The sequence below is a fragment of the Gorilla gorilla genome, chromosome 7 (assembly GCF_029281585.2).
Source record: "Gorilla gorilla gorilla isolate KB3781 chromosome 7, NHGRI_mGorGor1-v2.1_pri, whole genome shotgun sequence".
Taxonomy (NCBI): domain Eukaryota; kingdom Metazoa; phylum Chordata; class Mammalia; order Primates; family Hominidae; genus Gorilla; species Gorilla gorilla.
In genome coordinates, this window is record NC_073231.2 from 32,313,517 (window position 1) to 32,331,646 (window position 18,130).

The 18,130-nt window shown below is 40.2% G+C and overlaps 1 protein-coding gene across 2 annotated transcripts in view; it reads left to right on the top strand.

Annotated features, from left to right (window-relative positions):
* ELP3 (elongator acetyltransferase complex subunit 3) overlaps positions 1–18,130 on the top strand; it is a 97,794-nt gene that overhangs the window by 4,330 nt on the left and 75,334 nt on the right. For both annotated transcript variants that reach the window (XM_019032525.4, XM_019032528.4), the window contains 5 exons: positions 2,466–2,604; positions 9,028–9,098; positions 10,227–10,290; positions 12,685–12,753; positions 15,331–15,485. In XM_019032525.4, the coding sequence (XP_018888070.1) occupies positions 2,466–2,604; positions 9,028–9,098; positions 10,227–10,290; positions 12,685–12,753; positions 15,331–15,485 (498 nt within the window). The remainder of the gene's footprint in view (positions 1–2,465; positions 2,605–9,027; positions 9,099–10,226; positions 10,291–12,684; positions 12,754–15,330; positions 15,486–18,130) is intronic.

An 18,130-nucleotide genomic window follows, 5' to 3' on the forward strand; every position in this document is an offset into this window, starting at 1 on the left:
GATCTCTTTTATGAAATTATCTAGTACTACTTGTTTTCCAGCTCAAGTTTTATTTTAGTTGAGAATTTTAGCTTTCTGTCTTGCCTTGTCATTCATTTCTTTTTTTTTCTGCAAGCTCCGCCTCCTGGGTTAACGCCATTCTCCTGCCTCAGCCTCCTGAGTAGCTGGGACTACAGGCGCCTGCCACCACGCCTGGCTAATTTTTTGTATTTTTAGTAGAGACGGGGTTTCACCATGTTAGCCAGGACGGTCTCGATCTCCTGACCTCATGATCTGCCCACCTTGGCCTCCCAAAGTGCTGGGATTACAGGCGTGAGTCACCGCACCCGGCTGTCATTCATTTCTTGATGGCAAAATTGTCTCAGCTTAAGAATACTAATAGCTTCTAACATTTATTGGGCACTTACTGTATTCCAGACACTGTTGCTAGTGCATTGTATGTATTAGCTCAGTTAATCCCCTCAAAATTCTGTGAGATAGGTACTGATACCAGCCACACTTGACAGGTGGGTAATCTGAGCCAGAGAGCAGTTAAATAATTTGTCCAGGGGTAAGTAACTAGTAATTGGCAGAGCTGGGATTTGGAATTAGGTTAGCCGTCTCCAGAGCCCATGTTCTTCTGTGCTGCATCGCTGCACATCCTACTTTCCTTCCCTACTGTCTCAGCTGAAGCAGCAGCTTTCTGTCAGGAAAACCCTCCCTTTGGGGCCCCTGCTCTAATCCAACCCTCCCCTGCTGTAGAACCTCTTTGACACATTCATCCACTTCCTCTCCATAATCATTTTCAGCTTGGACTTTCCTACAGTCTCAAATAAGAGTTGTCTTTCATCTCTGCATCTATTTTTTTTTTCAAACTATAATATATATTCACTCTATGTAGATCTTCCCTAATGAAAGGGTTCTCTCCCCAACCCCAGGTCGTCTAATCATCACATACAGGAATGACCTTTTCTTAGACTCTCTTCTCTGATACTTGAGATGCTGCAATATTTTACTCCTTCCTTGAATCCTCATGCTTAGTAAATATTTGCTACAGGAATTAATAAGTAAATATCCTCTTTTGACTATAAAGTTATTGTATTTTACTGATTTTTCTACCATGTCTTTAGAAGTTTTTCTTCCTTTTTTGTTGGTTATACCCCTGATTATACAAATCTTTAATTTCTAGTGAACATTTCTACATCTTATATATATTTGTTGTTCTCTTTAATTTAGCACATCTAAAGCTAAAGCTGCCATCGTCCTTAAAACTCGCCCCTCCTCAGATGTCACCAGCCTATTATTGGAAGGTCTCTCAGTCTGGCTTCAACCTGCTTCTCCAAGTTTTTAAACCTCTGTACCTTTACATTGAAAATCTTCTGCTTTCTGTCAAGTTAGTCTGCTTGTATTTCTTAAAATATATGCATTCCTGTTTTTGCATCTGCACATAAATCATCCTGTCTGCCCTCGATGTCATCTTTGTGTCTTTACTGACTGAGACCTACTCTTTCTTCTGTGCTCATTTCCGTGAATATCTCCCCAGCACACATCACATTCCTCCCTGAACTCTGGAAGCATTCATTGTTGGTATGTGTGTGTGTTTTATGACATATGTTTTAATCATTTATACATTAATTTTTTTGGTACGCCTGTCTACAAACATGTAAACATAGAAAATGAAAGGACTGTGCCTTGCACATTTGAACATAGCAAGTATTCAGGCAGCCTCTTGTACGTGTTAGGTACTCAGTTAATATTTGTTGATAGATATGTGAGCACTTCACAGATATTTCTAGATGGATTAAAGTTAGAAGACAGGGTGACTGCTAGAGTTTGGCTAGGAGGCACAAAGAAAAGCTGGTAAAAGTTTTTTTTAAACTTTCAAAAATATGTACTTTATTTCCTATTTGGTTCTGCATAGCCATCCTTGATTTTTTTTTTTTATTGTTATTGTTTTGTCTAAGACAGTAGTTGTCAACCAGGGGTGATTTCCTCCTCAGGACATTTGGCAATGTCTAGGGACATTTTTGAGTGTTACAACAGGAAGACAAGAAGAAGGCTGGTAGTACGTAGAGACCAAGGATGCTGCTAAACATCCCTCAATTCACTGGCCACCTGCCACAGCAAAGAACTGTGTGGTCCCAAACATCAGTAGTGCTGAGGTTGAGAAAGGTGGAGTCAGAATAGTCCTTTGAAGCTGCAGCAGTATTCTGAACTAGATCTATATTGTGTCATCATCCAGGGACCCTTCTCCCTCCATAGTCCTCTGGTTTTCTTTCTGGTACTCAAGGGTGGGAAGCAGTCATTCACTCGTGAATTTTATTCTTCTATTTCCCTGATAGTCACAGATCTTAAAACTATCCTTGTCACATGGTGAAGGGATTGGAGAGTGACAGTTGTTAATGATGTTGTTTATAGATCATACTCTTGGTAGCTTGTCCTTAAAATAACCATAATCTTGATAATGTGAGATGCTTTACTTTCAGGGTGAAAACCAAGACAGCTGCCAAATATGGCCTTTCCGCCCAGCCCCGCCTGGTGGATATCATTGCTGCCGTCCCTCCTCAGTATCGCAAGGTCTTGATTCCCAAGTTAAAGGCGAAACCCATCAGAACTGCCAGTGGGGTGAGTGATTCGACTCATGAGGTATCGACACACTGGGTATCTGTTCTGGCAGAAGTCCCTGCTCCATGTAACACCCGTGTAGTGAGGTAGAGATTGGGGATTCTGAACTAATGAAGTCCCTGTATTAGGATATGTGCTGGAGTGGAGACCTGTGCTGAATGCAAGGAGAGCAGAGAGAGAAAAAAATATAATTGTGATTAAAGAAGTAGATGATGTTTTGACCTCTTTAAAAATATAGATTTAGGCTTGGTGACAATCACAACAGGATAAATGTTGGCCATCTTAAGCTGGTAGCTTTCAATATAATTGATGCTTATGAAAGGTACTTTTGAAAGGTAGTTAATGGTGCAAAGTAGTTCTATATATGGTCATTATGAGCACTGTGGAAGTCTAGAAGACAGCGATGTCCCTGCAGCAAAAGGGGCTGGGGAAGGCCCAGTAGAAAGCACAGAGCTTGCTTGACCCATAAGCCAAGAAGAGCAGGCTCGAAGTGTCATGGGAGCAAGGACACAGGGGCTAAGGCACAGAGGTAGAAATGACAGGAAGGGCGTGGTGCACGCAGGGAATAGCGAGTATGCCAGACCGAAGGGCGTTAACAGTTCAGGAGAGTAGGACTGTGCGTTGAATAGGTAGTTTGGGATCAGCTTGTAAAAATCTTAAGTGTCTGGCAAAGCAGCTAGATAATAGGAAACAAAAGTTTTGAAAAAGGTAGTAATATGAACAAAGTAGATTTTCAGAAAATTAATTTGGATACAACATGCAGGTTAGTTTGGAGACAAAAAGACTAGTTTAGACCTGCTCTTGGTATGATGTCAGTATGCAGTGTTAAGGACTTGAGTTAGGATGGAGACTCTAGGATGAAAAAGGATGAGTGAGATACATGCACAGAAATTGATAGAATTAAGACCCTCTTAACATATGGTCCCCAGCACAAAATTCTGTTCCTAATGTGATCCCACAAGTTCATTCTGTTATTTGAATTGGGATATTATATTCCAGGCAGCTTGTGTTGACTTAGTGACCATATCTCCTGGATCACCTTACGTTTGTGGCTAATTAAACCCTAAAATTTTTACATACAATGTACCACCAAACCTCATATCCTCTTCTTTGTACTTAAGTGTTTTTGTTTTGTTTTGTTTGTTTGTATCTAGTGTAAAAAGCTTGTTAGCCAGGCACGGTGGCTCACACCTGTAATCCCAGCACTTTGGGAGGCCGAGGTGGGCCGATCACAAGGTCAGGTCAAGACCATCCTGGCTAACACGACGAAAGCCCGTCTGTACTAAAAATCCAAAAAAAAAAAAAAAAAATTAGCCGGGCGTTGTGGCGGGGGCCTGTAGTCCCAGCTACTCGGGAGGCTGAGGCAGGAGAATGGTGTGAACCCGGGAGGTGGAGCTTGCAGTGAGCTGAGATCATGCCACTACACTCCAGCCTGGGCAAAAAAGCGACACTCCATCTCAAAACAAAAAACAAAAAAACTTGTTAAGAAAAACTAATAGTCCATGCCCCTCACCTCCCTTTTTCTACCCTAGGGCAACCATTTTTAACTCTTAGCCAATTTCTTTAGCATTAACTTCCATATCCATAAATACAATAACATTCTTTACATAATAGATACGTCTTGACTTTCTTTTTTTTTAATCTGAGACAGTCTTGTTCTGTTGCCCAGGCGGGAGTGCAGTGGCACGATCTTGGCTCACTGCAACTTCTGCCTCCCAGGTTCAAGCGATTCTTGGGCCTCAGCCTCCCAAGGAGCTGGGATTACAGGCATGTGCCACAATGCCCAGCTAATTTTTGTATTTTTAGTAGAGACAGGGTTTCACCATGTTGGCCAGGCTGATCTCGAACTCTTGACCTCAGGTGATCTGCCCGCCTCAGCCTCCCAAAGTGCTGGGATTACAGACGTGAGCCACTGTGCCTGGCTGACTTTTTAGGGTTAAGCATTATGTGTGGGCTTGCCATTAAAGAAGACAGAAACTTAGCAACCTTTCCACCTGACTGGCAAACTGAGGCTTCTGTGATACCACCCTCTCTGTTTCTTCCTCTGTCTCTGATCATTTCTGTCCTTTCTTGGCTACCCTTATTGTGCTTACCTCTAAAAGTTGATGTTTCCTGTTGTCCTGGGCTCATTGTGTTTGGTATTTTACATGCTTTCTTTGGTAACCTCATTCATTTGATGATTTTTAGTATTGATGTATGCTGACTCCCAGCATGAACCATTCCCTGAGCTTCAGACTCCTGTCAGATTGTCAGTTAGGCATCTGTCCTTTGACTGCCTGAGAACCTCCCTGAAGTATAGCATAATCAAAACTAATACCAGACTTGCTTATTGACCTTTCCTGTCCATGTTAGTTCATGGTACCACCGTGCACTCAGTTTCCAAAAAATGTGAAATGCATTTTCCGTTCCTACTGCCACTGGTAAGAATGCTTTGGCCTTTATTATTTCTTGTTTAGATTATTTCAGTCATTTCCTTACGCATCTATTTTGTCCTACCTACATGAAATGCATCTTTAACAGTGTCACAAGAGTGATCTATTGAAAGTATCAGAAACACACAGCTGGTGGCCATTCCCTATCTACTGCCATTCTCACCTCCATGCTTTTATTCTTGCTGTTTTTCTGATGGTGCTTTGTTTATTTTATACAGTAGTTTTAGGTTTACAGAGAAAAAAAATTTATACACTTCCTCTAGCACCTTCACCCCTACCCCAGTTTCCCTATTATTAATATCTTGCATTGTTTGGTACATTTGTTAGAATTGATGAACCAATATTGCTGCATTATTATTAACCAAAGCCTGTAGATACATTAGAATACACTCTGTGTTCTACATTCTATAGGTTTTGCCAATGCATAATGTCATGTATCCACTATTACTGTGTCGTATGAAATAGTTTCATTGCCCTAAAATCTCCTATTTGTGGCCGGGCGCAGTGGCTTATGCCTGTAATCCTAGCACTTTGGGAGGCTGAGGCAGGCAGATCAGCTGAAGCCAGGAGTTTGAGACCAGCCTGGCCAACATGGTGAAACCCCGTCTCTACTAAAAATACAAAAATTAGCCAGGCGTGGTGGCAGGCACCTGTAATCCCAGCTACTTGGGAGGCTGAGGCAGGAGAATAGTTTGAACCCAGGAGGCAGAGGTTGCGTTGAGCCAAGATAATGCCATTGCACTCCAGCCTGGGTGACAGAGCGAGATCCTGTCTCAAAAAAACAAACAAACAAACAAACAAAACAGCTCCTATTTGTCCCTTTCCCTCTGCATGTTCTAGACGTAACCTGACTACCACTGATTGTTTTATTGTCTTTAATAAAGTTTGCTTTTTCCAGAGTGTCATGTACAGTAATTGGAATCATACAGCCTTTCCACTTAGCAATATGCATTGAAGTCTGCCATGTCTTTTTGTGACTTGGCAGCTCATTCTTTTTTTTTAATTGCTGAATGATAATCCATTGTACGGATGTACCACTATTTGCTTATTCATTCACCTATTGAAGGACATCTTGGTTGCTTCCAATTTTTGGCAGTTTTAAACGAAGCTGTGTGAAGGTTTTTGTGTCCACCTACATTTTCAGCTTACTTGAGTAACTGTCAAGAAGTGCAACTGGTAGATCATATAGTAAGACTATGTTTCACTTTGTAAAAAACTGCAAACTCTTCCAGCGTGGCTGCACCATTTTGCATTCCCACCAGCAGTGAGTGAGCACTCTGATGCTCCACATCCTTGCTAACACTTGGAGATGTCAGTGTTTTGGATTTTATTTAATTAATTTATTTATTTTAAGACAGGGTTTTGTCCTGTCACTGAGGCTAGAGTGTGGTGGCATGATCACAGCTCACTGCAGCAACCTCCCAGGTTCAAGCTATCCTCCCACCTCAGCCTCCCAAGTAACTGGGACAACAGGCATGCACCACCACACCAGCTAATTTTTGTGTTTTTTGTAGAGACAGGGTTTCACCATGTTACCTAGGATGGTCTTGAGCTCCTAGGCTCAAGGGATCCTCCCAGCTTGGTCTCCCAAAGTGCTGTGATTATAGGCGTGAGCTATGGTGCCCAGCCAGTGTTTTGGATTTTAGCCATTCTCATAGTTGAACAGTGGTATCTCCTTGTTGTTTAGTTTGTAATTCCCTAATGACATGATGTTGAGCATCTTTCCGTATACTTATTTGCCACTGTATATCTTCTTTAGTGAGATATCTATTCACATCTTTTGCCCTGTTCTTAATTGGGTGTTTTCTTACTAGGTTTTAAGAGTTCTTTGTATATCTTAGCTGGAAATGGTTTATCAGGTACCAATTATGCAGATATTTTCTCCTAGTCTGTGGCTTGTCTTTTCATTGTCTTTCTCAGAGCACAACTTTTAAATATAGACAATTAGGTCCATAACCCATTTTGAGTTTGTATTTGAGTTCGTGTTTGTGTTCTTGAAACACCATGGTTGTTAACTTGGATACATTACTGTCATCTAAGCCTCAGACCTCACTTAAGTTTCACCAGCCGTTTCAATAACGTCCCACAGAACCTAGTTCAGAATCACCTGTTGCATTTAATTGTCATATCTCTTTAGTCTGGACATTTCCTTTGTCTTTTTTGGACTCCGTTATCTTAACACTTTTGAAGATTTCTGGCAAGTTATTTTGTAGCACGTCCCTCAATGTGGGTTCATCAGCTGTTTTCTCATCATGAGATTCAGGTTACGCGTCTTCGGCCCGTGCATCATAGAAGTGGCACTACATTCTTCTCGTCATCTCCCATCCAGTGGTGCGTAGGTTTGGCTTTCCTATCACTGATGTTCCTCATTTTGATCAAGGTGCTGTCCACCAGACTTACGCTCTGTCAAGTTATTTTTTTCCACTTTGTATTAAGAAGTGTTGTATGGAGAAATACTGAGAAACTAGGTGGATATCCTGTTTCTCATCACATACCCAGTTCACTCCTTTATTTGTGTGAAGGAATTAATGGTTTCCTATTTGGTGGGTTGTCATCTGTTACTATTTATTTTGATGCACAAATTATTGTGGACTTGACCAGTGGGAGCCTTTTCAAGCTGATTTCTATGTCTTTTTTAAATGTCCTTATCATTCTTTGAGCAGTTTCTAGCTTTCTAGCACAATAAAATGTTCCAGGCTTGGTCAGACATGGTGGCTCACGCCTGTAATCCCAGCACTTTGGAAGGACGAGGTGGGTGGATCACCTGAGGTCAGGAGTTTGAGATCAGCCTGGCCAACATGGCAAAACCCCGTCTCTACTAAAAAAAAAAAATACAAAAAATTAGCCAGGCATGGTGGCACATGCCTGTAATCCCAGCTACTTGGGAGGCTGAGGCAGGAGAATTGCTTGAACCCAGGAGGTGGAGGTTGCAGTGAGCCAAGATCACGCCATTGCACTCCAGCCTGGGCAACAGAGTGAGACTCTGTCTCAAAAAGGAAAAAAAAGGAAAATGTTCCAGGCTTATCCTAGACTTTCTTTGCTCCAGCCCTGGAATCAGCCATTTCCCCAAGGAGCCCTGGTTTCTTTTAGTTGGAGAAGGATATTTAGATACTAAGACCTGAGTCCTAGGTGTGCTTACTGCTGTTAGGGTGTTGCTGCTGCCAGACTCTCTTAGTGGACCAAGCGAGGACATATATATGTATAGCTGCATACATAACATGCACACATACATGTAACACATTTCCATTTGTATTTATTTATCAGTCTACCATATGTTGAACACTCTGATTGGCCACAATACCTTTAATTCCACGCAGCCCACAGAGTTCATTCTGCTTCTCTCTCTTTCCATGTTTATAGCTACTTCTCTGATAGTAAGAAGCCTGGCTTGCTTTCACTTTCATAAATGGCCAGATTTGACCAAGTGCCCTGGATGTAACCCATCTTGCGTCTCTGCCACTGCCTCCTGTCCTCACCTCACTGAGGCTCTGTCAGACCCCTCTGAGGTTATTTACACCCAGACCCTGAAACATGAAGCTGCTAGTTTAATAGTACCTGCTGCAAATATTGAGATCCAGTGTGTTCATGAGGCGTTTGAGTCACAAAGGTTAGGTTTATATATAATTTCATAGAATTGCTTAAAGAAATTTTTTTCTTACAGGCTGTTTACTAAGACAATCAGAGAGAGAAAGACTAAGAATCACTGTGGCTTTAACAGTTAATTTATTATTTTGTACTTAATTTATTGTAAAATGGAATATAACTTCACATATATATTACATACTGACAATTTAAAGATGATTAATATTGAACAGAGATCACTCTTGTACCCATTGCCCAGCTTAAGAAATACAGCCTCGTCAATACCTTTGAAGCCCCTTTTTGCCACTCTCTGGTTGCATTCCTCTCCTTCCTTCCGAGGGATAAGCACTCTGTGGAGTTTTATATTAATTATCCTATAATAGCTTTTTTATTCATCTTTCTTTTATAGATTGCTGTTGTGGCTGTGATGTGCAAACCCCACAGATGTCCACACATCAGTTTTACAGGAAATATATGTGTGTAAGTATGGTGATTTTATTAAATTGTATGTGTGTTTTAATTAAACTAAATATGCCCCCTCTAGCCCTTAGTCAGTACATCCTGGTAATGTTTAAAACTTCAGCTTAATAGATTTATAGATTACTCCTTTCAAACAAGCAACCATTGGTAGATATTTTAGTGCTTTAAAATTGGAATATATAAGGCCAGGCAAAGTGGCTCACGCCTATAATCCCAGCATTTTGGGAGGCTGAGGCAGGTGGATCACCTGAGGTCAGGAGTTAAGACGAGCCTGGCCAGCACTGTGAGACTCCGTCTCTACTAAAAATACAAAAATTAGCCGAGCGTGGTGGCATGCGCTTCTAGTCCCAGCTACTTAGGAGGCTGAGGCAGGAGAATCGTTTAAACCTGGGAGGTGGAGGTTGCAGTGAGCCGAGATCACGCCACTGCACTCCAGCCTGGGCAACAGAGTGAGACTCCATGTCAAAATAAATAAATAAAATTGGAACATATGAATATTTTAATTTATTGCAATATACAATTTTAAAAATGTAGGTTATGGAACTCACAACAGTAGACATTGGGATATGCAACTCAAAACAGCACATTCTGTTAAACTCATAAATGAAACATGGGGATATGAGCTGCCTAAATTCCACGTCAGAAATTTAAAATGAATTTGGATCAGAAACATATCAAAATAAAAAATTATCCTTATACGTAACCTTTAGATTTCTCAAACTCACCTATTTGAAAGAATTAGCGGAAGAGTTTGCATGATTCTGGGTAGGAAGATAAAAGGGGGGAAAGATTTTCTTGAGTGTGGTTCCCAAGAGAACACTGAGTATTGATTCAAACTTAGGAAAACTTCATTTCTGTTATTTGCCCCTAAAAGCTTAAACCTCTGAAATAATCACAACTGCAGTATTTTGAAAATGGGTGTAGTAGTGTCCCTTTACATATTTATCTTATTTACTTCTTGGTAGAAAATACATTATTTACAGATACTGCAAAGGTAGATTCTTCTGTTAGGATTTGAAAAGGAAGCTCGTTTGTTATCAGGATTCTTTGGAGATGGTAGATGCTTGGAACTAGCTGATTGAACTCAGTTTTGCATCTGACATTCTTGTTCTTTTGTTGTACTGGCAGATACTGCCCTGGTGGACCTGATTCTGATTTTGAGTATTCCACCCAGTCTTACACTGGCTATGAGGTACAGTAACTTTGAGGCTGTCCTGATGAAATGTTGCATCATGCTTTACCTGTAGTATGGTTTTACCAGTACTGGCTTTCTGACAATTTTTTGTTTTTGTTTTTGTTTTTTTCTGATTTTAAAAGCTGTTCATTGACCAAATATTTGCCAGTGTCTACTAGTGCCCTATATTGTTCTAGCCACTAGAGAAATACTTACATAAGCATAAATAATACTTACTTCTTATCCCAAATGCTGTTCTAAGTGCTTTACAACTGTAAACCTTATTGCAGTGTTTTGAAGATAGACACTATCATGATCCCAGTTTGCCAATCAGGAAACTAGGGCATAGCAGGCTTAAACAGCTGGCCCAAAGACACACTATTAGTAAGTGACAACCGAGTTTCGAAGTCTGTGCTGCTTACCACTACATTGTACTGTCACTTTAGCAGTGGAAAATGGACAGGGTCCCATTGTCTTCCGGAATTTACATTTTTTTTTCTTTTTTTTTTTTTTTGAGATGGATTCTCACTCTGTTACCCAGGCTAGAGTGCAGTGGCACGATCTCCTTCACCGCAACCTCCACCTCCTGGGTTCAAGTGATTCTCCTGCCTCAGCCTCCCGAGTAGCTGGGACTACAGGCAAGCACCACCACGCCCAGCTAATTTTTGTATTTTTAGTAGAGACAGGGTTTCATCATGTTGGCCAGCCTGGTCTCGAACTGCTGACCTTAAGTGATCCGCCTGCCTCGGCTTCCCAAAATGCTGGGATTACAGGCGTTAGCCACTGTACCCAGCCTGGAATTTATATTTTAATAATGGAAGGTAGACAGTAAAGAAACAAAAAAAAGTATCAGGCACTCAAAAAATGCTAAGCAGAGATGTAAAATCAAGTAAGGTGATGGCAGCTGAGATGGTTTAGCTGTGGTCGTTAGGAAGGGATTCTGTGAAGTGAGACTGAAGTTGAGTCTGAATGACAAGAAGGACCTAGTCCTAAGAATATGTGAAAGGGGCATTCCTAGCAGAGAAGTCACTAGAATGAGGCCCAAGGAAGGAAAGACATGGGGGTGTTGTGCAGTGCAGGGGATGAGGGAAGCATGAGGCTGGGAGTGCAAATGAGCTGGGGTTTGTAAGCAAAGGTAAGGAGTTTCCATTTTAGTGTAGGAGTCATGAGAAGCTATTAGGATTTAAGGCAGGGGAATGATACAATCCGATTTAGGTTTTTTGAAAGATCATTTTGATGGCCATGTAGAGAAAGGGTTAGAGTGGAGACCAGAAAGAAGGCAGAAGGCCAGTGAGGGGCTTTTGAAGGAGTCACCCTCCTCAGAACACCTCAGAAGCCAGGAAAGCTTGTGACTTTTTTCTCATATCTATTTTCATTTTTTTTTTCTTGTTTTCTAGGGTTCAAATTTTTTAAAATACAAGAGGAATGATTTCGTGAAAAGGCTTCCTCTCATTCCTATCCCCTAGCCGCTCTTTTTTACTCCTCCCCCTACCAGTTAGTGTTGTTTGTTATTTCCTCCCCATCCTTCAGGGATATTTTAGGGAACACAGCATACACAGGTTGCCTATCCCTTATGTGAAATGCCTGGGACTAGAAGTGTTTCGGATTTTGGATTTTTCTGGATTTTGGAATATTTGCATATACATAGTGAGAAATCTTGAGAGTGGAACCCGAATCTGAACATGAGATTCATTTTGGGTTTATGTACACCTGATACACCTAGCCTGAATTAATTTTATACAATATTTTTAATAATTTTGTGCGTGAAACAAAGTTTGTGTTAAGTACTTATGTGTGGAATTTTCCAGTTATGGCATCATGTTGGCACTCAAAAAATTTTGAGATTTGGAGCATTTTTGATTTTTGGATTAGGGATGCTCAACCTGGACATATTCTTTATTCGACTGATTCCATATAAGGTAGCATATCAGAGTCCTCTTTCACTTTGCCTTTTATTTTACAATATCTTAGTGAACATTTTATGTCAGTACATTGTTTCGTGGCTGTAGAGTATTCCATTGTATGATGGTAGCCATTACAAACTGTGTGGTATTTTAGAAGCTTACTTAAAAGTTACTTTATTATATGATTCTGGTATATGTATGCACATCTGTGTCTGTGAGCAGAACACTTTGGTGACCCTGGGATTCCAGAAGTGTTTATACAAAAGACAGATGTGATCCAAGGAGACACCCTGCTGTTGAGGTGTTTATGACAGCGTGAGTGGACACCTGCCAGATGCGATTCAGGACATTATTTTGAACCCTGACAAGACTGAGAAAAATTAATGGGGGTACAAGCCACGTTTTCAGTGTTCAGAACCATGGAGAGTTTTTTTTTAAAATACAGTCCTTTTGAAACTACTTTTTAGTTTTAATTCAATGTGGGCATAACAATATTTTTCTCTTCTAGCCAACCTCCATGAGAGCTATCCGTGCCAGATATGACCCTTTCCTACAGACAAGACACCGAATAGAACAGGTACATTTTTAAAAACATGTTTCTTAAAAATTAGGTGTTTATACTTAGTAAGAAGCCATTGTTGCTTGATTCAAATTGAACCTGAAATAAGAACGAAAAAGGTGTTTTTCCTCTTTGTAAGTTTTCAATATCCATTTGAGGGAGGGAGAATTTGCCATACCTAGCAAGGTCAAAAACACTACTTTCTTTAAAGACTGTATTTATTGCTTAAGGGTTTTATATTCTCTAAGTTTTTTTGAATTTGTAGAAAGTCATTTGTAGTATGAAATTTGTGGGATAAAGATGTATGAAAGTTCTTAGACAATGGGTGGGTGTGTTGACTTTTAATTTCCAAAAGTCAGATTAAGAAGTATTTTGACTGGCCATGCGCAATGGCTCATGCCTGTAATCCCAACCCTTTGGAAGGCTGTGACAGCAGGTCACTTGAGCCTAAGAGTTCGAGACCAGCCTGGGCAACATAGCAAAACCCCATCTACAAAAAATACAAAAATTAGCATGGCATTGTGGTGTGCACCTGAAGTCTTAGCTACTTGGAAGGCTGAGGTGGAAGGATCCCTTGAGCCTGGAAGGTCAAGGCTGCAGTGAGCTGTGATCATACCACTGCACTTCAGCCTGGGTGACACAGCAAGAACCTGTCTCAAAAAGAAGTATTGTGACAGATTTGTTGGGTGGAAATAGGAAATTTCCTACAAAGGAGTACAAAGAACTGGTCGGGGTATGGCATTGTTCTCTATCATGGTCATGGTGGTGGTTACATAACTCTAAACATCTATCAGCTCTCATCCATTGTACACTTAAAGTTAGTGGGTTTTATCGTATTTAAATTATACCTCAGTATGGTTGACTAAAAACAAGTACTATGTACATGACCTTGCAGTGTTCAAGAAATCTGAACATTAATACAGATTTCCTTTATTTACAAGTTTATTTTAAACTTTTCCAATTTAAAAAATGTAAAGCACTGTCCATAGTTGTAATAGTAATGTATAGTAGGCACATCCAAGTCTAAAGTAGATAATGGTACATAACCATAGTAGATAAGTTGTCTCTGGGTTTGTTTATTGGCTTATTGGTGAATACTGTTCAGTTTTAATATCCACTTTGCTGTCACCCAAGCGTATGAGGAACAGGATTGTCGGTGACAGGAGAGGACTCCATCTGGGGGAGCCCACATTTTTCCAAACAGTGGGTTCTAAATTGACCTTTGCTTCAATTTCTTTTTGGGCTATGATAGTTAATTTATTTAAAATGTAAAACTATTGAGCATGAAATGCTTATGTTTACCAAAAAAAGGAGCATAGTTTACAAGATTTAGAAATGAACATAGAGCAGTGATTCTTTTCTTAAATGCGCTAGAATTACCTGAGTAACTTCTCCAAAACGTGTCACATTTTCACCTCAGGAGGTTCTGATTAAGTCTGCTTTAAGGTCCTAGCAAGATATTTTAAAAAACTACCAGGGTAATTTTGATGAGTATCTCTTGTAAAGAACCATAGATACAGAAATAGAGTATTCTTTTAGTGTTGATATATGTGCACACATGCATATATATAGTTTTTCTGTATACATTTTTTGCCATTTTCAGAAATTAGTGTTAATTTCAATACCTATTTTTAAAAATTAGAATCTTGGCTTATTGTAGTCAACAAAATGAAAGATTTGTATCATTCTCTCCACTAGTAGAGGAGACCTAATTTTTTTATTATTATTATTATTTTTTTAAACAGAGTGTCACTCTTGTTGCCCAGGCTGGAGTGCAGTGGCACAATCTTGAGTCACTGCAACCTCCGCCTCCTGGTTCAAGCGATTCTCTTGCCTCAGCCTCCAGAGTAGCTGGGATTACGGCACGTCTGGCTGATTTTTGTATTTTTAGTAGAGACGGGGTTTCACCATGTTGGCCAGGCTGGTCTCGAACTCCTGACCTCAGGTGATCTGCCAGCCTGGTCCTCCTAAGTGCTGGGATCACAGGCATCAGCCACCACACCTGGCCTGAATATTTCATTTTTAATCAGACTTTCACTTTTTTTTAGAAAGCAGACTTGAAGTGCCTCCTGTGCCTAGAATCATCCATCAATTTTAGACTGCTGTCTTGATTTTTCTTTCCAATCTATTCTTTTTTTCTTCCATTACATCAAATCCTTATTATGTTACATAATCATTCATGTATCATTGTTGACCATAAATGCCACCTTTTTGTCCTCTAGGCTTACCACCAAGTCTGACATAAAATACATGATCAATAAATACTTACTGTTTTGCATATTGTATTATATTTGTCTTTACTGCTTTCTAGTTTATATTCTTCGTGTTTTTAAATTTCCACTTTGTAGGTATTCAAGTCAAGCCTCTTATTTGTTATTTTATATTCTCATTCTCCCTCCTTATTTGAGTTGTACTCACTTTTTTCTTTCAGACTTGGGCCTATTTTTTATCCACAGAATTAGCTAAGTGTGTTTCATTACTTCTGATTTTTAAACTGTACTGATGAAAACACTGCAAAATAAGAGATTTGCAATGCCTTCTTAGAGTAGTTCCTTATGCTTATATCATTCTAATGCTGATGAATTTGTCTTTCAGTTAAAACAACTTGGTCATAGTGTGGATAAAGTGGAGTTTATTGTGATGGGTGGAACGTTTATGGCCCTTCCAGAAGAATACAGAGATTATTTTATTCGAAATTTACATGATGCCTTATCAGGACATACTTCCAACAATATTTACGAGGCAGTCAAGTAAGAAATTCTTATTTTATCATAGTCTCCAGAGTGGTTGTCAGTTTATGTTCCTAGCAGTAGTCTACGAGAATGCCTTCTGCCCTGCATCCACATTCGTACTTCTCATAATCTTTCTTGTTTCATGGGAAAGGATTATTTCAGTGAAAATAATGCTTTCACTGAAATAATCCTTTTAAAGAAAAAATGAATACAGTTTGTTGACATAGTAGTATTCTCAAATAGAGAGATTCGCCAAATATGGTCCATGAATGTCTTTTCAGCCTTAGGCTGGTCTAGATGACAGTAGTTTTGATTGGCCTGATTGAGTTTTTCAGCCCACCCAAGAAGGGGGCTGGGAGTATTTTAGCTGCTGTAAAATCAGCAAAACAAGGTACTGTTATTTAAAAACCTAATTTAGAGTAAATATTTCATAATTATTAAATAGTAATTGTTTATGATTGGGATCTTACTCTGTGTTGTGCTGCTGTAACAAAATATCTGAGACTAGGTAATTTATAATGCACGGAAATGTATTGGCTCACAGCTTTGGAGGTTGGGAAGTCCAATGTCAAGGTGCTGGCATCTGGCAAGAGCCTTCTTACTACGTCATCACACGGCAAAAGGCAAGAGAAACAAAAAGCGGACCAATTCACCCTTTTATAATGGCATTAATCTTACCCACAAGGTCAGATCGCCTCTCAGAGGTCCCACCTGTTAATACTGTTACAATGACAATTTCAACATGAGTTTTAGAGGGGACAAACTCATGTTTGTCAAATCATGTGTTATTCAAACCACAAGTCAATTTACTTATTTTGAATTCTAGTTGACAAAATTATGCATTATTTTGACACCTTGTTTTTAGCAAGAAGAATACTACAGGTTAGTATGTAGTTCAGTGATTTAAGAAGTGAAAGTCTTAAAATAGTTTTTGTTTTCAGGAGTTGCAGGAACACCTGGATAGTTACTATTTTCCTTATTTAACAAATCCTTCTTGAGGGCCCGCTAGATACTATGTGCTGTTTTAGATACTGGAAAGTGGTGATATTTAGGCTGAGACCGGAAGTACAAGGAGGAGTTAGGCCAACAGCAAGAAAGATAAAATAAAGGCTCTGAAATGGGAAACAGCCTGGGGTGTTCTAGGGACAGAGAGGAAGCCAGCATGGTTAGATCCTGTATTAATCCATTTGTGTCCCTATAAAGGAACACCTAAGACTAGGTAAGTTATAAAGAAAAGAGGTTTAATTGGTTCCAGTTCTACAGGCTTCACATGAAGCATAGTGCTGGCATTTGCTTCTGGTGAGGCCTCAGGAAGCTTCCAATCATGGTGGAAGGTGAAGGGGAGCCAGTACATCACATGACGGGTGCAGGGAGGTGCCACACTCTTTTAAACAACAAATCTCACGTGAAACAAATGAGCAAGAACTCACTTATCACCAAGGAGATGGTGGTAAGTAAGCCATTTATTTATGAGGAATCCAGCCCCAGGACCCAAACACCTCCCACCAGGCCACACCTCCAATATTGGGGATCACATTTCAACATAAGATGTGGAGGGGACAAACACCCAAACCATGTCAGATCCCAGTGAACAAGAGAAAGAATGTCATGAGACGGGGTTGAAGTGTTAGGTAAGGGCCAAGATACATGCTTTTAAGGAGTTGAAATTTTATTTGAAATGCAGTAGGGAGCAGATGAAGGGGAAGTGGCATGTTCTGGTTAACAGGTAGGGTCATTCTGGCTACTGTCTGGCTAATGGATTAGAGGAGTACCAGGGTGAAAGTGGGAAACCAGATAGGAGGCCATCTGATTACATCCATCCCTGCTCAGATGGGGGCGGCAGCAGTGGTGATGGAGAGGAGATTGAGATGGGGGTAAGAGAAAAGAAGGGATCAAGCCTGACACTAAGGTTATGGCTGTCAGAAATGGTAGGAAGGTAGGGTAGGGCTGTATACTGAGGTGGGAAAGATAGCGGGAAGAGCAGAGAAAATCTCGGAGAAAATCAAGAGTTCTGTTTTGGATGTGTGAAGTCTGAAGAGCCTGTGATACATTCAAGTGGAGATGTCGGTGGGCTCTGAATACAAGAGAAGTCTGAGCTGACGGTACGAAACTGGGGATTATCAGCTCATAGGTAACATTGACAACCATGTAAATGGAGGAGACCACCTCATGGGAGAGTTGTGGATCTCCAAGGTATACTAAGTGAAAAGCAATTTTTAGAGCAATTCTTATAGTACGATCCCATTATTTGTGTGTTCATGCACATACACACACACATATCTGTATATAAATGCATAGAAAAGGTGGCAGAATAATGGTCATCATAGACCTTAGAGCTGAGGAGGAAAGGACATGGGAAATGGCAGCAAAGGAGGATATTTACATTTGCTCTGTATACAGTGGGCCAGGTGTTGTCATGGGTGTTTAATATTCACTTATTTAGTACTCATAGTAAGCCTTTGAGTTAAGTGTTCAGATTATCTCTGTTTTACGGGTGAGGAAGCTGAGGCACAGAGAGATAAGCAATTTGCCCAAAGTTGCAGAGGTGGTTGGTGGTAGAGTGGGATATAAATCCCAGGTAGCTTTGCTTTCAGAGCCTAACTTTGCAAGCTGTGCTAGGTGTCAGAATGTGAGTGTGTCTGTATGTATGTGCACATGTGTGT